Raw genomic sequence first — 24,012 nt, forward strand, 5'->3', positions numbered from 1 at the left:
GCAGGTACAACAGGAGGTTTATTAGGCAACAGATGACCAGTTTCTCACAGAAGCGACAGTACAGCAGTCAGAGACAGTCCTTCCAACCCGTCCTGGGGAGAAGACCCTGAGGGGTGCCCCTCTGGGGTGTAGCTTTCCCCCTCCTCAGGCTGGCTGCCTTGTAGCTCTCCCTTCCCCTTGCCTCTAACTGCCGCCCCCGATTCAAACCCAGCTCGGCTCCTCCCTCCTCTTTGTTCAGGGCAGAGGTGTTACCTGCCAGTTGTAGCCCCAGGGTCATCCTTAGCCACTGGGAGCTATTCTGCTTGTTTCTCATATCTAGCCTGAGTCTTGCATTTGCACTCCCTCCCACTCCATCACATGCTGCTGCTGCTGCTGCTGGGTGTCCCACCCCCTCCCGCTGGGGGACCCAAAGGTTCCGCTCCCCCCAGCCCCGGGGATGGGGCATGGCACTGTCGTGCTGGGGGGCAGGGGCTGATGCACTCTTCTGAGGGACATGCCACTGCTGTCCTTTGGGCCATGGTCATCTGGGCATTTGGAGGGCCCTGGTCATATCTATTACCCCTGCCCCTCAACCCCGGGGGTGTGCACCGGGGGGGGTACATACCTGATGGTCCACTCCCACGGTCGGGGGACACCCGGTGGGCGGACGCCCTGCTGGAGCTCCTCGAGGCCATGATGATGTGCAGCCGCCTGTCACTCAAGGAGGACTTCCCCTCCTCCTCCTCCTCCGGTGCCCCAGGGGTGGGTTCCTGGGGGGGCCCCCGGGGTGCGGGGCTTGCCTCCGGGGCGGACTCCACCTCTGGGGCCTGCTGGGGCTCGTCGGCCGATGTATCAAGAGTGGCCGGAGGGGAGGAAGTGTGCCGGGGGCCCAGGATGTCCCTGAGCTCCCTGTAAAAGGGGCAAGTGACGGGGGCAGCCCCAGTCCAGGCATAACCCTGCCGCAGCTCCTTCACTTTACTCCGGACATGATCCGGAGTGCGGGCAGGGTGACCCCGGGTGGCCAGGCCCTCGGCCAGCTGAGCGAACGCATCCACGTTCCGCCTCTTGCTCCCCATTAGCTGGAGCACCTCCTCCTCACTCCAGAGCCCCAGCAGGTCCCGAAGCTCGGCCTCCGTCCAGGAGGGGCCCCGCTGCTGCTTCCTCGCCTGGCTGCTAGGCTGGGAGCCCTGGCTCCCCTTGGGGGGGTCCCCTGGGGGTGCTTGGGGGGCTGGGGGGTGGCCATCGCGTTGGGTGTGGGTGTCTGTGGCTGCGGAGGATCGTGCAGGCTAGAAGCCACCGACCCCCCCCAGGGCCGCACTTCTGTATGGCACTTTGGAGTCTGGAAGAATGGTCTTCCGGGCTCCAAATCACGTGACATTATGCTAATGAGGCACAGGGAATTTACATCCGCACTTCATTAGCATCTTTTGCTCTGTGTATTAGCATGCCACTTCCGTGGCCTGCGTACAAACGGCCATAGAGCCTCTTTCGAAAGAGCCATTGGACGCACAATGGCTTATTTTGACTATTTCCTGTCTTAACAGCACCTGTTTTGAAATAGTTGATTTCCTCATGAAATGAGTTTATCAATTTCAAAATAAGATGCCTGCCATTTTGAACTTAATAATACATTCGAAATAGCGAGTGCGTTGTGCAGACGCTAGGTTAGTGACTTCAAAATAACATTTAGATGAGCCTCTCCATGCTTTAATCCTCTACTATATGTAACTGGGTGCATTTTACTTATTGTAATGGTCCGTAGAGAAGCTTTTTATTTTTTAGTGGATGAGCAAATCCATGCTGTGTGACTGCTGTTGTTGGTATGGCACACGTCAGTCTCGTTGTTACCTATTTTTTCCTAGAGAATTTTTTAAAAAAGAGCATGATGCTTACCATTTACAGTGACAGGATTCTACTTTGTTCAGGAGCGATGGTCCAGAATCAATTACAGTTCACTGTGGTTTGGCTGAAGCAGTTCTTTTAAGAATTACTTTTGCATATTTCTACTGATTGGAGTACACAAGCAGGTGTTGCTAAACTGAGGAACTTCTAGAAAGTAGTGCCCCTTGGGAGCCGCACAGGTTGCTCATTTCAGGTCTAGATGTTACTAGTTATGAAAGGACCCTGCCCCAGTGGAGTCCCTGTACAATTTTAGCAATAGTTTGCAGGAAAGCCTCTTAAAGCATGTTACCAGTAGAATATCAAGACTCCAGTGGATCTGTGCTGCATGGTTGCCCAAACTGGACAATGTGGAAGAGACTCCTCAAGGGAACCTTTTTCCTCCTAAGACCATTCCATAAGAAGGTGCATTTGGGCCTAGTGATAACAGTGCTCTTTGATGTGTTACACACAGGAATTTTTACATCGGTTGGGAAACCAGTTATTTTATTATGATTTAAATTAAAAGGAACCTACCTGGTGATGGTGAAGCCAAGTAGAAAATAAGTAAAAAGTCACCTGCAGAGAGCTTACTGAAGAGTTGGAATGTACACATTGAGAGTCTGGGACCGTGCTACCTATGCTGTTCCCTTACCAGTCTGGTGGGGAATCTACTGAAAAATTAATTCAGCTCAAGCCTGAGACTGAGGCTGCATTCTTTCTTCAGAGGAATTCCTTCTGTGCTATGGTAGTAGTTTATACTAATAATGGCTGGTTTTTAATTCCCTTTGTTCCATGTGAGAGGAAAAATGAACCCTGTCATGCTGTTCTCTAATTTAGCAAAAAATGCTTACTTTACTTGGACTGTCTTAGATTAGCAAACTGTAATGTTTCTTTTCCTATCATTTAGGATTCTCAAATCCGTCAGAGTGCAACTTACAGTTTACATCAGCCTCAGGGAAACAAAGAACATGGCACTGAAAGGAATGGTAACCTATATAAGAAAAGTGATGGGTATGTACTGTTAGACAATTACTGGAAAAAATACCCTGCAGTTCTGAGCGCCTATGTAATTCCAGTCCTAAGTATATATAAACTATATAGAGTCACTATTGTTTCTTTTTAAACCAGAATCAGAAAAGTGTGGCAGAAAAGGAAATGCTCAGTTAAAAATGGATTCCTTACAATTTCCCATGGTACAGTAAGTATTTGTTTATCATATTTTATGTAGGTACTTGGTTACTAATACAAAATAAACTATGTTGTTGTGTATTTATAGTTTGAAACCAGCTAGATTCTTTATGCAGAATCTGGAATTAGATGACCATATCTTTTTATGGCAGCCCTGCAAAATTCCCATGAGAATTTAATAACCCAACAAAACATATTTTGTCCTTTGCTCTTTATTATGCTGATTTCTGATAATGAAATAACATATTTTACTTTCCTGAGTTCTTTTGTTCTCTGTTTTTGTTGGTTTCTAAACTACTCAGCCTGGGTAAAGGGGCACGTAGAATTTTGCAAAAATATCATGAAGACATATGTTGGGGGGGTCATATTTTAAATCATCTAATGTATCTTTTACAATCAAATATTGTTTTGAAAGGATAAATGCATCTTAGAGCTGATATCTCTTTTTGTTAAAATTTGATAGTGTTCTCAATTTCTAGCTGTTTGTTTTTATGAACAGCTAGAAATTGAGAACAACATATCAAATTTTAACCAATTTTGAAAAAAATTTGTCATTATGGTTCTCTTTATTAAATATACACGTTTTAAGTACTTTTTGCTAATAATAATAATAATAATAATAATAATAGTTACAAACTCATGGATGACAGGTGAGGTCTTTGAAGACTGGAGAAGGGGTAACATAGTGCCCATCTTTAAAAGGGAGAAAAAGAAGAAGGCAAAAACAGTATAAGCGTGATTTAAATACTGGGAAAGCTACGTATGAAACACTGAATTTGCGAATACCTGGAGGATTAAAGATCAATCAGTAGTAACCAGCATGGATTTATCAGGAAGAAATCCTGGCAAATCAGCTTGATTTCCTTCTTTGACTGGGTAAATGGTTTACTGGATAAGAGGAATATGGTGGACATAATATATCTGGACTTCAGCAAGGCTTCTGATACAGTTCCACATGATATTCTGATCAGTAAGCTGGAGAAGTGTGGGCTTAATAGAACTACCATAAAATGAATATGGATTGATTAAACTGATTAAACTTGTGCAAGCAAAGAGTAACTATTAATGGAACGATACCAGATAGGAGGGAGACTGGGGGGTTCCACAGGAATCTGTTCTGGGTCCAGTGTTGTTTAACATCTTTATTGATGACTTGGTTGTAGAAATAGAGAGTACATTGATCACGTTTCTGGGTGACACAAACTTACGGGGTGTTGCCAGTTCTTTGTGGATGGAGCTAAAATTCAGAGAGAGCATGATAATTTGGAGAGTTTGTCTATAGATAAAATGAAATTCAGCAAAGACAAATGTGAGGTACTACAATTAGAGAAGAAAAATCAACATAAATACAGAGTAGGGGAAACTGGATTGTCAGCAGCACTGCTGAGAAGCATCTCGAAGTTATTATAGCTCAGAACCTCAACATAGCCAGCAATGTGATTCTGTTGCCAAAATAAAAGGAGGAGGGTCAAAAAAAAGCAAATCAGTGTTAGGTTACATTCAGAGCTGTCCCACCCATAGGAAAGACTGGGGCAACTGCCCTGAGCCCCACCCTTCAGGGGTACGTGTGGTGGGGGGAACTAATGAGGCGGCATGGCATTGGCAACAGGGGTCAGACCTGCCTCGTATCTGGGAGCTTGCTTGCTTTGCTTGCCTGTAGACCTTCTTCTGAGACAGATTTGCACTGCTACTGTTCCATAGGGTACTAGTGCTCATCATTATTCCATGCACTCGTGATTTTTCCAGCAGCTAGCGCAGAGCAGGTTGATCCTCACCCTGCCCTTCCTGGGCTCTGCCTTGAAGGGACAGACAGACAGACCCTTCCTTTTTCTAATGATGGGACCCTCTACCAGCACGGCCCCTCTCCACCCCCACCTCAGATGAGTGCCTGCCATTTTCTGTTGCCCAGCACTGGTGTCCCTACAGTGTCCACACTTCCCCTTTCCCCTCCCCTTTTTCATGCAGTGAGTTGGGGGTGGTCCTTGTCTGGAGGGGAGCCAGCCCTTATCACACCCCTATATCAGAGTCCTCCTTACTTTTTACAGTTCTCCAGCAACAGGCTCTGCAGTACCACAGCTTAGGGTCTCACAAATCTGATGATCAACAGGAGGGATTGCATGCCATCAGAACAAAATGCTGAAGGAACTGGGTATGTTTAGTTTGTAAAACAGGAGACTGAGGAGGTGTACGGTGGCGGTCTTAAAATAGTTAAAAGACTACCACAAAAAAGGCAAAGAAAAGTTGCTCTCTTCTGCTACAGAGGGCAGGATAAGAGGCAATAGGTTCAAACTACAGCGCAGTAAATTTAGATTACATCTCAGGAAAGACTTCCTAACAGTAAGAACAATATAACAATGAACAAGTCTGCTATGGGAGATTATGAAAGTTTTTCCTCCTGGAGGTTTTCAGAAAGAAGCAGGGTTATCATCTGCCTTTGATGACTTAGACCAGGGTGGCCAAATAGTTAGCCATGGATAAAGTGCAAAGAGTCATGATTATATCTATCTGTCTGCGAATCAGTCAATCAATCATACGTGTCTCAGTGCCCTGCTCCAGAGCCAGGCACCCCTTTCCCCCATGCTCTAACTCAATGCCGGTGACTCACCAGAGCCACCGCTGCTGCCGCCATATGCTTCTCCCACCAAGTGGTGGGGCACTTGTGCAGAGCGGTGGATGGCACTTCCAGGGCACAGCTCTGAGGAGAAGACACATTTAATCACTCAAAGAGCCACATGCAGCTTGAGAGCCACAGATTGGCCACCCCTGGCTTACACACAACAAATCCTGTATTTTTGAGGGGGTGTTTGATTAAATGACGCTTCTAACCCTATGATTCTATCATTTAGAAATCTCTGTTCTTTAGTGGGCTTGCATGGATGTAAGTGGGGGATGTTTTCTAACCTTTTCTCGGTTTGTGTATCAACCGTCTTGAGGAGGCAGTAACTAATGCAATGATATGTATGACTCCATATACTTTATATGCTATTGCCCATCAGGTGTTCTTTGACAATGATGGAGGATTGAGAGGGTACAATGGTAACCTTAAAATATCTGAGGAGTGAAGCAGGTAGTGTGAAGAGGTTCAGAAATCCCAAAGAGGTGCCAAAGCAGTACAGTTACACATGAAATGCAGGCGGCTTCCTGTGTTGTTCTAACTGGAGTGTCATCTAACCCTGGTCAGGTTAGATTTAGATGATAGGACTGAAGGACCAGAACATGACTGAACCTTGTTTAAACCCACATTTTACCATTATTGCTTACAGTATTGGAGGTGAGCAGTTGGTAGTAATTACAAGAAACTTAGACAAACCATGTTGTGATATGAAAGCTCTGTGATACGAGGTATCCAACTGGTGAGAAATCACTTTTTAGGTATTGAAATCGTGGATGTACACTTACATCCTAATACGGCTTTGGTACCAATATTGATGTTGACTTAGTGGAATGGAATAATATCAATTTAAAGATATTTTTAGATGTCAGTGTTTCCAAAATTAGGATGCTCGCATCTTGAGTTGTTGATGCTCACTGCAAGTTTGAAAATCTTTTCAGAAGACATCTAGGTTTGCTGCTTATAGGACTGCAGGTTTTGCCTCCCACTAGAAATGAGATTCATCTTGATTATGCTTTGGACTCTGAATCAAATATACATCCTTTGATTCCAACACTACGTTTGAATTTTTAAATTACATTTTCATTTTAAATCTTTGGTAAATAGAGCGAGCTATATGAGCATGGAATGAAATAGCTGTATCTGATTAAATAGATATGAAAACATGGAGCAACAGTATGCTAAATGTTTTATTTCAGGCCTCCGTTCCAGTTAGTCGTCTTGTTGGGAAAGACTTAATTACAAACCGAAATGTTAATGTTATGAAAGTTATAGAGAGAGCACAAAAAAAAAGATTCAGATTCATGTTTTTATGAAGTTATTCTCTTGCTTAGTTCTAGTTTGAAAGAATGTTTGTCTCTAGTCAACTAAAATAAAAAATTGCAATTTCTGTGCAATATACAGCTTTTCATTTCCTTCCAAACAAAAACCATTTCAGAAGTGAGGGCAATTCAGCTTGCTTATCTGTTTGCATCCAAGACCTCTCTAGGTACAGTTTGTTTCACTTAGTCCTGTAAACATGCTGTAGCTTACATGTCCGGAAACATACATGACTTTCCATTGTGCGAGGTTCTCAGTTTAGTTGAATAGAAGGGTACGGATTCTACCCCTTCTTTTTAACATATAATATTCTTCATGGATACCAGGTTTGTGTATTTATTCTGAAATCTGGAAAGAAAATAATTCTCTGGTGACTGTTATTTCCCTTGTTCTCATGCTCCTTTCACTATTTTATCTTTATCCTTTTCTGAGATCCAATTCTGTGAATTTCACTTTTCTGGCCAGAGCCATCATTTTACTTATTTTATTGCTAGGGAATGTAGACGCTCTCGATCTGTTCTTACTTCTTGTTTGTTGTTGTTACCAGTCAAGACATCAAGTCAGGTCTACTTTTTTAGGGATTCTCTTGTAACCCAATCACATAATGCTATTTCTTCTTTGAGTGATTGTCCCTGTTGTTTTCCTCTGATGGTTATTCATATGCAGCATGCATCTGTAGTCAAAACATTTGAAAGTAATATATGTTGGCCTGTGGCTCACTTTGTGACTCTGCTAGAGGGCATAAAGGGTGGGTATACTGACTGCCTCACCAATTTGTTCTCTCTGCTCATGGATTAGACTGGAACCATCAGTGTTCACAACTCTAACTTCATTCTATAAAATAAGAATTGAAATCTAGTTTGGAAGTAGTTATAGTTTTTATAGTTTAGTGTTTTATAGACATATTAATGTTAGATTAGGGTCCTCCTTTCTGCCCTTCCCCCCAAAATCCTGTTTGAGTATCAGGCTATGCTTAGGACTCTGAACCTCAAACTCTGTGCTTCCTGTCTATAATTCTTTTAAGTGAGCAGTGACCACCAGTTTAGCTATGAGCAAGCCCATGTGGACTTAGGGCATCTTAAATCCCAGAGGCATGACAAAAATGTTCTCAATCATAGATCATAGAACCATGGGACCAGAAGGGACCTCAGGAGGTCATCTAGTCCAGACCCCTGCTTCAAGTAGAATCAACCCCAGCTAAGTCATCCCAGGCAGGACCTTGTCAAGCCGGGACTTAAAAACCTTTAGGGATGGAGAATCCACCACTTCTCTAGGCAAGTATCGGAGGGATATCCGTGTTAGTCTGGATCTGTAGCAGCAACGAAGGGTCCTGTGGCACCTTATAGACTAACAGAAAAGTTTAGAGCATGAGCTTTCGTGAGTTAACTGAGCATCTGAAGAAGTGAGTTAACTCACGAAAGCTCATGCTCTAAACTTTTCTGTTAGTCTATAAGGTGCCACAGGACCCTTCGTTGCTTCTCTAGGCAATGCATTCCAGTGCTTCACCACCCTCCTGGTGAAGTAGTTTTTCCCAATATCCAACCTACTTCTCTTCTTCTGTAACTTCAGACCATTGCTCCTTATTCTGCCATCTGTCATCACTGAGAACAGTTTCTCTCCATCCTCTTTAGAGCTCCCCTTTGGGAAGTTGAAGGCTGCTATTAAATCACCCTCAGTCTTCTCTTCAGTAAACTAAATAAGCCGAAATCCCTGAGCCTGTCCTCATAGGTCATGTGCTCCAGCCCCTTAATCATTTTTGTTGCCCTCCGCTGAACCTGCTCCAGCACATCCACATCCTTGTAATATTGGGGGGCCCAAAACTGGACAAGCTTCACCAGTGCAAGATAGAGGGGAATAACCACGTCTCTAGATCTGCTCGCAGTGCTTCTCCTAATGCACCCTAATATGCTGTTAGCTTCCTTGGCTACAAGGGCGCACTGTTTTCTTATATCTACCCTTTCATCCACCATAACCCCTAGGTCCCTTTCTGCTGTACTGCTGCTTAGCCAGTCGGTCCCCAGCCCATAACAATGCTGGGAATTCTTCTGTTCCAAGTGCAGGACTCTACACTTCTCCTTGTTCAACTGCATCAGATTTATTTTAGCCCAATCCTCCAATTTATTGAGATCACTCTGGATCCTATCTCTATCCTCCGATGTATCTACCTCTCTCCCTAGCTTAGTGTTGTCTGCAGACTTGCTGAGGGTGCAATCCAATCCCTCATCCAGGTTATTAATAAAGATGTTGAACAACACCGGCCCCAGAATTGAGCCTTGGGGCACTCAGTTTGAACCAACTGCCATCCAGATATTGAGCCATTGACTGCTATCCATTGGGCCCGACCATCAAGCCAGCTTTCTATCCATCATATAGTCCATGGATCCAATTCATACTTCCCCAACTTATGGGCAAGAATGTTGTGGGAGACTGTATCAAAAGCTTTGCTGACATCAAGGTATATCACATCCACTGATTTCCCTGTGTCCACAGAGCCTGTTACCTTGTCATAGAAGATGATCAGATTGGTCAGGCATGATTTGGCCTTGGTGAATCCATGTTGACTACTCTTGATCACTTTCTCCTCTTCCAAGTGCTCCAAAATGGATTCTTTCAGGATCCACTCCATTATTTTCCCAGGGATTGAGGTGCGTTTGACCTGTCTATAGGTCCCTGGATTGTCCTTCATTACTTTTTTTTTAAAGATGGGCACTACATTGCCTTTTTCCAGTCCTCCAGGATCTCTGCCGGTCTCCAAGCGTCTTCAAAGATAACGGCCAAAGGCTCAGCAATGACCTCTGCCAATTCACTCAGTACCCTGGGGTGCACTAAATCCAGACCCATGGACTTATGCACATCTAGTTTTTCTAGATAGCTCAGAACTTGTTCCTTCCTCACAGATGGCTGCCCTCCACCCTCCCAAACTGCATTGTCTAGGACCATCATGTGGAAGTTGACTTTGTCTGTGAAGACTGAGGCAAAAAAAGCATTGAGTACTTCAGCTTTTCCTACATCATCTGTCACTAGGTTACCTCCCTCATCCAGTAACGGCCCCGCACCTTCTCTGATAACTCGTTTATTGTTAACATGATTGTAGAAACCCTTCTTGTTACTCTTCACATCCCTTGCCAGCTGCAGTTCCAATTGTGCTTTCTCTTTCCTGATTACTCCCCGGCATTCTCCAGCCATATATTTATACTCCTCCTTAGTCAACTGTCCATTTTTCCATTTCTTATATGCATACTTTTTGAGCTAAGCCGACCAAGTATCTCCCTCTTAAGCCAAGCTGGTTATCTACCATATTTCCATTTCTTACTGTGCAGCAGGATGGTTTGTTCCTGTGCCTTCAGTAAGACTTCTTTTAAAATACTACTTGTTCTCTTGAACTCTTTTCCCCTTCATTTTTATTTCCCAAGGGATCCTGCCCATTAGTTCTCTCAGGGAGTCAAAGTCTGCTCTTCTGAAATCAAGGGTCTATATGTTACTGCTCACCTTTCCTCCTTTTGTCAGGATCCTGAAATCTGCGATCTCATGGTTGCTGCAGCCCAGGTTGCCACACACTTCTATTTCCCCTACTAGTTCTTCCCTGTTTGTGAGCAGCAGATGAAGTTGGGCATGGCCCCTGGTTGGTTCCTTTAGCACTTGTGCCAAGAAGTTATCTCCAACATTCTCCAGTAACATCCTGGATTGTCTGTGTACTGCTGTACTGGTCTCCCAACAAATGTCTGGGTGATTAAAGCCTCTCATGAGAACCAGGGCCTGCGATTTGGAAGCTTCTGTTAGTTGTCTGGAGAAGTCCTTATCTACCTTATCTCCCTGATCTGGCGGTCTATAGCAGACACCAACTACACCATCACCTCTGTTGTTTCTGCCTCTAAGCTTAACCCAAAGACAATCAACTGTTTTTTCTCCCTCTTTATACTGGAGCTCTGAGCTATCATACTTCTTCTTCACACAGGGTGCAACTCCTCCTCCTTTTCTCCCCTGTCTGTCAGGTGCCACTCACCTGAGCTCCTCTTGGATGCTTTAACTCCCTGTTCTTCTTCGAGTGTCCCTGTGGGTGCTCCACATTAGGTGTCGGGCTCGCCCGGCACCGCAGATCGGATCTTCCAAGCAGTTTCTGCCGGACCGCGCATGCGCCGGTGCGCGCCACTCCCCCGCGCGCTCCCGGCCACGTGCGCGATCCGGTCCCCGCCAGTTCCTCTTAACCGCCGTCGGCTGCAGACGGAATCCGAACTAGGCTAAGGCCAAGTAGCGTATTCAATGACTTTAACTGTTTTTCTTTAAAGTTTTTCAAGTACTTCGGCTACTGCAAGTTAGCCGGTTGTTATTTTTCAAAAAAAAAACCAAAACAACAAACAAACTACAAGCGGGACAGCTTCAATCCAGTCCCAGTAACAAGCGCCGGAGGCCAGGAGCATCGGGCCATCAGCCCTCCTGCTGAGGCAGGCCATCGGTCGGGAAAAACAGCACAGGGAAGGTGCTAAGTACCCGCTTAACAACTGAAAGACTCACCAACAATGTCCTCTTCAGGATTTAAAAAAATGTGAGTCCTGCCCAGAGGCGATTAAGGAGAGACAGGGAGATGCGGCTTAAAATGCTGCTTTGGATAAGGCCCTCCAGCCAGACGTGCCGGAGCGGCCGCAGCAGGAGGGACCCTCCGGGGCCCATAAAAGGAAAGCTGCCTCCCTCACTCCATCAGCGCAAAAACGGAGGAAAGTCTCCCCAACCCGATCCCTGCCGGCAGCAACAGCGAGCGGGACGGGAGGAGCGAGCAGCCCCCAGCCGCAGCAACAGCTGATCGGCGGCGGCACGGAGAGCCACGTGGAAGCGGCTCAGCCTCCGATAATCAGCCAGCCGCCCCGCACCGCAGGCAGGGCGGCGGCTTAAAACTGCTTTTCATAAGGCCCTCCAGCCAGACGTGCCGGAGCGGCCGCAGCAGGAGAGACCCTCCGGGGCCCATAAAAGGAAAGCTGCCTCCCTCACCCCATCAGCGCAAAAACGGAGGAAAGTCTCCCCAACCCGATCCCTGCCGGCAGCAACAGCGAGCGGGACGGGAGGAGCGAGCAGCCCCCAGCCGCAGCAACAGCTGATCGGCGGCGGCACGGAGAGCCACGTGGAAGCGGCTCAGCCTCCGATAATCAGCCAGCCGCCCCGCACCGCAGGCAGGGCGGCGGCTTAAAACTGCTTTTCATAAGGCCCTCCAGCCAGACGTGCCGGAGCGGCCGCAGCAGGAGAGACCCTCCGGGGCCCATAAAAGGAAAGCTGCCTCCCTCACCCCATCAGCGCAAAAACGGAGGAAAGTCTCCCCAGCCCAATCCCTGCCGGCAACAATAGTGAGCGGGACGGGAGGAGCGAGCAGCCCCCAGCCGCAGCAACAGCTGATCGGCGGCGGCACGGAGAGCCACGTGGAAGCGGCTCAGCCTCCGATAATCAGCCAGCCGCCCCGCACCGCAGGCAGGGCGGCGGCTAAACAAGCGCCGGTACCGGCGGCACTGCAGGCAGCGGCACCGACCCCCGGGGAACCGGCGGTGCAGAGCGCGCAGGCACGCAGCCTGCAGGCACCGGAGGACACCGCACCTGCGGCACCGCCCTCGAGCGTGCCGAGCTCGGTGCGGACAGGGCCGGGATCCCCTGTACGTCAGGGGGCGGAGTTACCTCCTCAAGGGAGGGGGAAGGCTGCACACAAGAGGAGGCATTGCAGCCCCTCTCCGGACAGGGCTGTGGAGTTGCTTTCTCACAGCCCTCCGCTTATGTTGCAGACTCCAACCAGAAGGCAGGGGTCCCCCCTAGCCTACCCGGAGCCCCCTTCTCCATTTTTTGCAACCAGCCTCACCCTGGCTGGGACCACCTTCACCCTTCCTGGGGTTTGAACCGCTGGACTATTATGCAAAATCGCTCTCTCCAGCCCTCCCCCAGATGCAGAGGGTATGCACCTTCCCAAGAACAGTGCCTATACTGCCATGGTCGCCCCTACCACGCGGGGCATAGACACCATCGGCTATCTACTAGGGAAAGATCCCCACAAACGATCTCGTACCCCCGAGGGCAATTGCGACCGGGGACAGAGACTCAAGCATCTCAGGGGGGACTGGTTATGGAACCCCGAGATTTTCCCTCGCAAACCTCTAGTGAGAGGGTGTACCATCACCAGCAGGAACCGGAAGGGTCCAGAGAGACGTACCCCAGCGGTTCCTCGCTCTCCTTCCCGGATGAGGCTATGGCCCCGGGGGACGTCCATCCTCCGGACGATCTCAAACAGTTCCAAGAGCTGTTTTACGAGGGTGGCCTTCACGCAAGGCATCCAGACAGCTAAGGTGCAAGAGAAACACCATAAGCTGCTCAAAAATCTGAGACCTCCGGCCTCCTCCAAAATAGCAATACCGCTTGATGACGCAATCTTGGAGTCTGCCACTATGATATGGCAGACCCCTGCGACTATTCCGCCTGTCCACAAGACAGCGGAAAAAAAAAAAAAAAATCTTTGTGCCGACAAAGGGCACGGAGTTCCTGTTCAGCCACCCACAACCAAATTCCTTGGTGGTGGAGTCGTCGCAATGTGGGGGAACAGACAAACATGCCAAAAAGCTAGAGCTGTTGGGCAGAAAGGTCTACTCCTCCTCCACTCTACTGTTGCGAGTGGCAAATTACGCAGCGCATCTAGCGAACCATAATTTCGATAACCACATTAGGTTAACCTCCCTCATGGACTCGCTTCCAGAGGGCAAGAAACCAGTGCTCAAGGCCATCATGCAAGAAGGCTACGCGGCCTCGAGGACGGGAGTTCAGATCGCCCTGGATGTTGCGCACTCAGCAACAGCGTCCCCAGTACCACAGGGGTTACGAGCAAGGGCGACATCAACAGCACCAGCAGTACAGAACTCCCAGGCGTCATTCCCAACACAGCCGTGCGTCCTCGGGGCAGGGCCAAAGGCCACAAGTTTGACACACAGATCCAGGGCTGCGCCATCACTACCATCGCAAGGTCATCCAAAGCGGTTATTCCACCATCGCCTCCGACCATTCTATAACCAGTGGTAAAGGATCACCACAGACAAATGGGTGCTGGAGATCATAGCCACGGGGTACGCCATCCCCTTCCAGTCGCTCCCACCGCCATGACCTCCACCCCGGCCCCACCTCCAGGAGGCCTCCCATGTAGCGAGGCTCAAGCAGGAGGTAGACCATCTCATGCTCATAGGGGCAGTGGAAAGAGTGCCGGAGCAACTGCAAGGGAGAGGGTTCTACTCGAGGTATTTCCTCACGGGGAAAAAGACAGGAGGCGGGAGGTCCATCTTAGATTTTCGAGGCCTCAACCGGTACCTGCGCAAGCAACGCTTTCGGATGATCACAATCGCCTCCATCCTTACGGCACTAGACGATGGAGATTGGTTCGCAGCCCTCGACTTATAAGACGCGTATTTTCACATAACTATTCATCCGGCTCACCTACGATTCCTCTGGTTTTTCATGGTAGGCAAAGAACATTTTCAATACAAGGTCCTACCGTTTGGCCTCTCCTCGGCCCCCAGAGTCTTCACCAAGACCTTGGCAGTGGTGTCAGCCTACCTGCACAGACAGGGGGTATTTATATTCCAGTATCCGGATGACTGCCTACTCAAAGGGGCCTCGAAGGAGGAGGTACTACGCATAATATGCGTCACAGCAGGCACGTTCTCTTCGCTCGGCCTGGTTGTCAATCTGACAAAATCAAAGATAGACCCCACGCAGGACATAGAGTTCGTAGGGGCACGCATAAATTCCATTACAGCGAGGCCGTATCTACCAGAGACTCACTTTCGGGCCGTCGGCTCCCTCGTGCAAGTCTTCACCTTCAGCCCTACGGTGCTGGTTCTGACGTGCTTACAGCTGCTGGGCCACATGGCAGCAGCAACGTTCGTAGAACAGAACGCCAGGTTGCACATGTGCAGCATGCAGCACTGGCTGGCGAGCGTATACAACCCGGCAGCACACACTGTTCACAGGGTGGCGTCGCCCACAACAGAGGTGCGCGAATCCCTGCAATGGTGGGTAAACCCCGAGAACCTGCTAACAGGGGTACCCTTCCACCAACCACACATTGGTTTTTCTTACTACAGATGCCTCCCTCATAGGGTGGGGAGCGCACATGGGCGAAGAGGTGACGCAAGGGCTGTGGTCCTCCACGGAGCAGTCACTGCACACAAATATAGTGGAGCTCCGAGCAGTGTTCAACGCCTGCAGACACTTTCGAGACCATATAAAAGGCAAAGTAGTCGGGATCAGTATAGACAATACCTCCACCATGTTTTATATAAATCGGCAAGCAGGAGCTCGGTCCCGTGCCTTATGTGCAGAAGCAGTCCGGTCGTGAAACTGCTGCATCGCCAACAATATAACCTTGAAAGCCTCGTACTTACCAGGCGCTCGCAATGTGAAGGCAGACCAGCTGAGCACGCGTTTCGCACTCACGCACGAGTGGCAGATCCGTCCCGATCTGCTGCAACCGATTTTTCATGCATGGGGTTTTTCCCCAGATAGACCTGTTTGCTACTCAGCACAACAAGAAGTGCCCACGATTCTGCTCCAGGGCAGGACTGGGACGGGGGTCCCTGAGGGACGCCTTCGCGATCTCATGGAGGGGCCCCCTGCTTTACGCTTTCCCTCCCACAGCGCTCATCCACAAAGTGTTGCAGAAAGCCAGGAGGGAAGGAGCCTCAATGATCCCGATAGTCCCAATGTGGGATCGACAGCAATGGTTCCCCCTACTCCTGTGCATGTCGGACCAGCCACCGATGCCCCTTCCGGTGGCGCCGGATCTGCTCACGCAAGCCCAGGGGTCCATAGTGCATCCGCACCCCCAAGGCCTGCGACTACAAACGGTTAATCCATGGCTCAGCTCCCTAGAGAGCACATGTACGGAGGAAGTGCAGCAAGTCCTAGAAAGTAGCAGGAGGACTTCCACCAGGAAGACCTACAAGCAGAAATGGACTCGCTTTATGGCATGGTGTTCTACCAAACAGCTAGCCCCCCTTTTCGGTGCCTATGGCTGTGATATTAGAGTATTTACTGGACCTCAAGAGAGGAGGACTCTCGCTATCCTCGTTTAAGGTCCACCTTGCCGCCTTTTTGGCATTCAGACATGGAGAGACAGGGCACATGGTGTTCGCCCATCCCATGGTTACCAGGTTCCTTAAAGGGCTGGTAAACCTATACCCACCTCGGAAACCGCTTCCACTTTCGTGGAACTTGGACCTGGTGCTTAATGCGAAAAGGGGACCACCGTTCGAGCCTTTGGCCACGGTTTCCCTCTGCCTCCTTATGATAAAGACGATCTTTCTTCTCGCAATCACGTCAGCTCGCAGGGTGAGCGAGCTTGCGGCAGTTATGGCAACGCCACCCTGCGCTGTTTTTTCCAAGGAGGCGGTAACCATACGGCTGCATCCAGCCTTTGTTCCTAAAGTTTCTTTCTGAGTTTCATACTAACGAACCTATTGTTTACCCTCGTTTTATCCAAAGCCTCATAACTCTAACAAAGAGGTGCGCCTACACCTCCTGGACGTGAGGAGGCGCTAGCTTTCTATATAGACAGGACCAAGTCCTTCCAGAGAACGGATAGACTCCTAGTCTCTATCGTTCCCAAATCAAAAGGAGAATGTCTCTCTTCGCAGAGAATCTTGAAGCACATCGTATCTTGCATAAAAATGTGCTACAAACTCAAAAAGACTCCCTTCCTGGCCATGCCCAGGGCTCATTCCACTAGGGCGGTGGCAGCATCAACAGCCCTTTTTCAAGGGCGTTGCGCTAAAAGACATTTGCAGAGTGGCGACCTGGTCATCCTGTGACACCTTCGCCAAACATTACGCCCTTCACAGCGTATTCCAAGAGGATACCTGTCTCTCGACAGCGGTCCTCTCGGGGACAAGCTGCACATAATCCGATTACCCACCTCCTATCTTGGGTTACTGCTGGGTAGTCACCTAATGTGGAGCACCGACGGGGACACTCGAAGAAGAAAGAAAGGTTACTCACCTTAGTAACGGTGGTTCTTCGAGATGTGTCCCCTTGGGTGCTCCACTACCCGCCCATCCTCCCCGCTCCGGATCTCTGTTTAGTGTTTTGCAGGAGCATCCGAGGCGGTTGGTCAAGGAACTGGCGGGGACCGGATCGCGCACGTGGCCGGGAGCGCGCGGGGGAGTGGTGCGCACCGGCGCATGCGCGGTCCGGCAGAAACTGCTTGGAAGATCCGATCTGCGGCGCCGGGCGAGCCCGACACCTAATGTGGAGCACCCACGGGGACACATCTCGAAGAACCACCGTTACTACGGTGAGTAACCTTTCTTTAGCTGCTCCTGTTTGCTTGCTCATACCCCATGCCCTGGGGGTACCTCTGGCCACCCCCTAATCCTCCCACTGGCCATAGTGCAGGGCCTTGGGACCAGTACTCCCATGCAGATTCAATCTTATCTTCCAGAATGTCACTCCTTGCCTCCCCGCTAAAGGGGATCTCAGCCCTGCCTCCCTTGGATGAATCGGTGATTCCTATTCCCCCACCTCCATCTTTCTCACCCCACCCCACAACCCCAATAATTTCAGGGAGTTCCAGGATTTTCTTCACAGAGTTGCTGAGGAGTTTTAGATTGCTTTTGACGAGATCCAGGATGTCCAGCACAAACTTTTACACATCCTCCATGCATATGGATTCCACAGACTAGCCCTCCCCATTAATGAAACTATACTAGAGTTAGCAAAAACTGTTTGGCACACCTCTGCCACTTGGACTTCTTCCTCTGAAAGGGCACAGAAGCAGTGTGACGTGCTGGTGCAAGGAATTTTGTTCTTCAAGTACTTGCACATACCTATTTCAGTGTAGGCGTGTGCACTCCCTGAGCTCAGCTGTGGGAATGTAAATGGTATCTGTCAGGTTGACTCTAGCACCCCCTGGTGCTGCATGCTTATAGTGCTGCTGGTCTGCTGAGCCCACATCCCTTTAGTTCCTTCTGACTGCTCATCAGGGTTGCAGGAACTTCCCTCATTGCTCAAGCAATCCATTCCTGTGATTTTCTTCTAATTATGTGTACACAGTTCATGTAGCTCAAGTAGATGGATAGTACTAGTGCTAATAGTTTTAGTAGTTAGAGTATGTGGGGAGGTTTGACTACTCCCAAGACTGTGTGGTCAGTTTAGCAGGTCTAGTGAAGAACTCAAAGGTCAGGGCAGCATCATGCGGTAGTGATACTCTGTGGCCTCATAGAATGCTGGACTGGGTGTCTGCTACTGAGCGCAGTGTTGAAAGTCAAGAGCATGTTCTGTAGGTCTCAGACAAGACAGAAGAAGGGGCCAAAGCCCCTCAATCAGCTTTTTACCTGCTACTGCTTCCTCTGCTCCAGATGAGGTGCTGGTGGCTACTAGGATATCTCCAACCCAGGATGACCATAAGACTTACCAGGACTTATTGAAGCATGTGGCCTTGAACTTGGGTATCCAGGCCGAAGTGGTCATGGCCTATGAGCCATCATGTCAGTGGCAGGTCACTCAAGATCAGCCCTAGCCCTAAATAAGGTGATTATGGATTCTATTAAGGAGTTCTGTCAGACCACTGTTTTGCCTCCCACCTGTGGCTAAACATGGAATGGGAATACTTGCCGGGGAATGGATTCCAATTCTCAGACTTCTCACCCTTGTACAGGGTACCGAGTGGTGGCAGCTGCCAATGACAGGAACTGTTGGGGTCAAATGGGACTCACACCAAAGGCAAAAGACCCTGGAAAACTGGAGTTGTTTTGAAGGAAAGCCTACTTCACAAGGGGATTGCAGCTCTACATAGTGAGCCACCAAGTCTTGCTAGGTCACTATGATTTTACTACGTGGGAGGCGATGCAAAAATTTAACAGTGTGCTTCCTCAAGACACCTGACACGAGTTCTCTTCAGTTGTTGAAGAAGGGAAGACAGTGGCCTGGGTCTCCGTGTAGGCAGCCTTGGATTCTTCCATTTCTGTAGTTAAATCAATGGGCACAGCTGCCACCATGTATAGTTGCTCATAGTTACAGCTTTTGGGGTTTCTTCAATAGGTGCAGCAAATGCTCCACAACATTCTATTTGAGGGTCCTCGCTCTTTTCAGTGCTAACAGATACCAAGTTACACAGTCTTAAGGATTCTAGGGTGACCCTGAAAATTCTGCGCCTATATACCAGAAGGCAGTACAGGCCTCAGCAGTCTCGATGCTACTTCACGAACCCTCCCTAATACAGCTGGTGAAGAAGTAAAAACATAGGATTTAGATGTAGACTTCCTCCACCAACCTCCTCTTTGCTGCCATTGCAGTTTGCCCTTAGGCATTTGAATAGTTTGAAGCAGTAATTTTGACAAGACACTGGAGGAGAACTTAATCCCTTGATTTGTGGATCCAGTAACCCCTGTGTCTTCCAACCAACTGTCCCGCTTCCTTAGTTTCTGTAGCTAATTTATCTTAGTCTACTGGTTCCTAAACAAAGTAGAATTATACCCTACAATTTTTGTCCCTCTCATCCACCCACCCTTCCTATCTATCTTCAATGACCCTTTTCATGAGCAACTGTTGGAGCAAGAAATCCATTCTCTCTATCACTTTACAAGCAAGATAGTCTCAGTTTTTATGGACAATACAACCATAGTGTACTCCCTCAACATTCAAGAAGCAGGGTGGAGTCCTCCCCCACCCCACACACACGAGAAGCTGTCTGTCTGGGAATTCCCCATTACACAATTTGTCTAGAATCATCTTACCTGCCAACTACACCAAACCAGCTCATGGACCACCTCAGCGGGTCGGTTTCTGCTCACTGTGAGTGGTCCCTTTGTTCAGACGTTCAAGGGGACGTTTTCCAGAGGTGGAGGCCTCCTCTTATAGACCTGTTTGGTACCCATGGCACCAGGAAATGCCACTGGTTTTGCTTCCTGAGCAGACACAATCCTGGATCGCTTTTCGACACTTTCCTGCTGACATTGACAACTTGCATGTATTACACCTTTCCCTCTCATTCCACTAATACAAAAAGTTCTGTGCAAGATCATGCAGGATTGAATGTGGGTCATTCTTATAATCCTCGCATGACCCAGACAACACTGGTTCACCAGCCTCTTAAGCCTTTCTTTGGAGCTCCCATCCAACTCCTACTGCACTAGGGACTAATTACACAGGACCTTGCTCAGTTGTGGATCTCGTCTCTCTTCATCTGAACAATCTGGAACTTTTATGGCAGAATTCTAATGAGCAACCTTGGTCGGCGGGGGGCGGGTATAGACTCATAGGTCTGGAAGGGACCTCAGGAGGTTATCTAGTCCACCCCCCTGCTTCAAGCAGGATCAACCGCCACTAAGTCATCCCAGCCGGGACCTTGTCAAGATGGGACTTAAAAACCTCTAGGGATGGAGAATCCACCACCTCTCTAGGCAACACATTCCAGTGCTTCACCACGCTCCTGGTGAAGTAGTTTTTCCTAATATCCAACCTACACCTCTCCCTCTTTAACTTCAGACTATTACTCCTTGTTCTGCCATCTGATACCATTGAGAACAGTTTCTCATCCTCCTCTTTAGAGCTCCCCTTCAGGAAGTTGCAGGCTGCTGTTAAATCACCCCTTAGTCTTCTCTTCTGTAAGCTAAACAAACCCGAATCCCTCAGCCTCTCTTCGTAGGTTATGTGCTCCAGCCCCTTAATCATTTTTGTTGCCCTCTGCTGAACCTGCTTCAGCACATCCACATCCTTTTTATACTGGGGGGCCCAAAACTGGAAGCAGTATTCCAGATGTGGCCTCACCAGTGCCAAATAGAGGGAAACAAATACTTCTCTAGATCTGCTCGAAATTCTCCTCCTAATGCACCCTAGTATGCTGTTAGCCTTCTTGGCTACAAGGGCACACTGTTTACTCATATCCAGCCTTTCATCCATCATAACCCCTAGGTCCCTTTCTGCTGTACTGCTGCTTAGCTAGTTGGTCCCCAGCCTATAACAATGCTAGGGATTCTTCTGCCCCAGGTGCAGGACTCTTCGCTTCTCCTTGTTGAACTGCATCAGATTTCTTTGGTTCAGTCCTCTAATTTATCCAGGTCACTCTGGATTCTCTCTCCATCCTCTAGTGTATCTACCTCTCCCCCTAGTTTTGTGTCATCCGCAAACTTGCTGAGGGTGCAATCCAGTCTCTCATCCAGGTCATTAATAAAGATGTTGAACAACACCAGCCCTAGAACCAAGCCTTGTGGCACTCCACTTGAAACCGACCACCATCCAGATACTGAGCCACTGACCACTACCTGTTGGGCCCAACCATCAAGCCAGCTTTCTGTCCATCATATAGTCCAAGGATCCAATCCATATGTCCTTAACTTATGGGCGAGAATGTTGTGGTCTATAGAGTTCTACTGGGCAATAGAAAATGCTCTGCCCAGGCATTTTACCTGGCAAATTTGAAATAGTTCTCCATCTGTTCTTCTGAACACGAGTCTCTGTTTGTGCCATCCCCATTGCAGCTTGTTTTGTGATACTTTCTGCTCTTGAAACAAGGTCTGTCCCTTTCACGAGTCAAGATCCACCTGGTGCCAAGTCATTTTTTTCATGAAGCTGCTCCTTATACTGGAATTATGAGTGACTGGTACCAGGGAGTGCTACAGTTGTCCTGAGGATAGTGCTAGGGGAAATAAGTGCCTACCAACATCTTTTCGTCACCCTACTCCAAACATTTTGTTTCTGAAAGAGCTAGACACTAACATCTCTGGCCTATTTCTGCTGATAAGTATCAGGCAAATGGCTGGTTCTGTTGGAAAGAAAAGTCTTCTTATCATCCAGCTTCCAGTTTAGGATAGTCAATTACCATAATAGCTAAATACAATTTGTAATATAATATGTCAAGTTTGGGGTGCTAATAGCTAGATACAATTTCCTAGAATATGCCAAGTTTGGAGTGTTTATTGGCAGCCTTCCACAGCAGGACAGAACTTTATTTCTGATGGGTGAAGGCAATCCAACAGTCAGGACCAGACTCCAATCTGTGCTTGATACCACTTATACTTTCTATAGAGCAAGAGCTACTGCCATTGTCAAGAACAGGGAGTCATAGCTCCATTCATCAGGGTTCTCTAAGGGAGTCTAGAATACCATTTAGGCTCTCCCCTTTGATGGTCACAGCTCTTGAAGCACAAGAATGATGTTACTTTTGATGGGAACTCAGGAATCACAAAACACTAAGTCTGTCACCTCATGACTCTTGTGCACCATATGGGAGGTCACCTAGGCCTTCTATTTCACTCCAGGGCCGTGTCTACACGTGCACGCTACTTCGAAGTAGCGGCGCCAACTTCGAAATAGCGCCCGTCACGGCTACACGTGTTGGGCGCTATTTCGAAGTTGAAATCGATGTTAGGTGGCGAGACGTTGAAGTCGCTAACCCCATGAGGGGATGGGAATAGCGCCCTACTTTGAAGTTGAATGTCGAAGTAGGACACGTGTAGACGATCTGCGTCCTGCACCATCGAAATAGCGGGGTCCGCCATGGTGGCCATCAGCTGAGGGGTTGAGAGACGCTCTCTCTCCAGCCCCTGTGGGGCTCTATGGTCATCGTGTGCAGCAGCCCTTAGCCCAGGGCTTCTGGCTACTGCTGCCGCAGCTGGGTATCCATGCTGCATGCACAGGGTCTGCAACCAGTTGTCGGCTCTGTGGATCTTGTGTTGTTTAGCGCAACTGTGTCTGGGAGGGGCCCTTTAAGGGAGCGGCTTGCTGTTGAGTCCGCCCTGTGACCCTGTCTGCAGCTGTTCCTGGCACCCTTATTTCGATGTGTGCTACTTTGGCATGTAGACGTTCCCTCACAGCGCCTATTTCGATGTGGTGCTGCCCAACGTCGAAGTTGAATGTCGATGTTGCCAGCCCTGGAGGACGTGTAGACGTTATTCATCGAAATAGACTATTTCGATGTCGCTACATCGAAATAAGCTATTTTGATGTAGCGTGCACGTGTAGACGTAGCCCAGGTGTTGAAAAACAATGCATAAATGGGTGCTCAGCGTCATCCATTCTGGCTGCCTGGTAGTTTTCATCCTTACCTCCTCCAAACAAGCCTTGTTTATCATGAGAGAATTGTGAAACAAGAGGTGACCTTATTTCAGTAAAAAGCAATAGAACACATCCTTCCTCAGTACTAAAGGCGAAGGTTTTACTTGACTGACTGTTGGAGACCAATCCTTGATTCCCATCTCAACTGGTTCATTTCCAAACGCAGATTTTGCATGGTCACATTGGCAGCCCTCATCCCATCTTCAGAAAAGAGCATGTGGTTATATGAAGGAAGTTTATTTTTACGAAGACATTGATCCTGTCCATAGATGTATCTAAATATATTCTTGGGAGTAGCAGCCCACGTGAGATGCCATGGTCTCATTTTCTTCCCCTGACTCAAGAATTGTTTCCAAGTGTGACCAGGAAGTCTGTGTGTCAACTTCCTGGGAATCAGCATAAACATGGAAATATGTGTTCTTTCTTGTCCTTCCCCCACACTCTCTTGACTTCATCAGGGCAAACTTTAATTGTGTCACTGCAAGAGAGCACATGCCCAAGGACAGGTTCCAAGCTGCGAACAATATCATAGCTTGCCTCACAAACAGCACTCAAATACAGGTTAAGTGATGTTTGTCTTTCCTGGCCATATGGCCTTACGTACCTGAAGCACCCAGTTTTCAATACTCCACTTCTGTTGCCTTCAGCCTTGGCTGCAGTCAATCAGTGTCGTGTCTCCTTTGATGCAGTGCATAAATCCACATCAAATATGTATGGGTGTCCTCTTTTTCCCCTTATGTTGTGGACAGGACCTTTATTACATATGCATCCCTACGAGATTGGGGAGCCCATGTGTACAGTCACACTGCACAAGATATTTGCATGTCTTGAGAGTTCAGGATGCCCATCAGCATTTTGTAGTTGCGAGGACTCTGGAAGGTATGTGAGTGTTTCTTCCATTAATCCATGCTAAGCATGTCCTTATAATGTCAGACAATAGCCTTACGGTCCTCTACAAGCAGAGTGGAATG

The 24,012-nt window shown here is 48.3% G+C and overlaps 1 protein-coding gene across 3 annotated transcripts in view; it reads left to right on the forward strand.

Moving 5' to 3' along the window:
• The window catches only part of ASAP2 (ArfGAP with SH3 domain, ankyrin repeat and PH domain 2), a 231,254-nt gene that overhangs the window by 116,231 nt on the left and 91,011 nt on the right, over positions 1-24,012 (forward strand). For all 3 annotated transcript variants that reach the window (XM_074991235.1, XM_074991236.1, XM_074991237.1), the window contains exons 10-11: positions 2,768-2,871; positions 2,989-3,058. In XM_074991235.1, coding sequence (XP_074847336.1) covers positions 2,768-2,871; positions 2,989-3,058 — 174 coding nt within the window. The remainder of the gene's footprint in view (positions 1-2,767; positions 2,872-2,988; positions 3,059-24,012) is intronic.

Source organism: Carettochelys insculpta, chromosome 3 (genome assembly GCF_033958435.1).
Source record: "Carettochelys insculpta isolate YL-2023 chromosome 3, ASM3395843v1, whole genome shotgun sequence".
Lineage (NCBI taxonomy): Eukaryota > Metazoa > Chordata > Testudines > Carettochelyidae > Carettochelys > Carettochelys insculpta.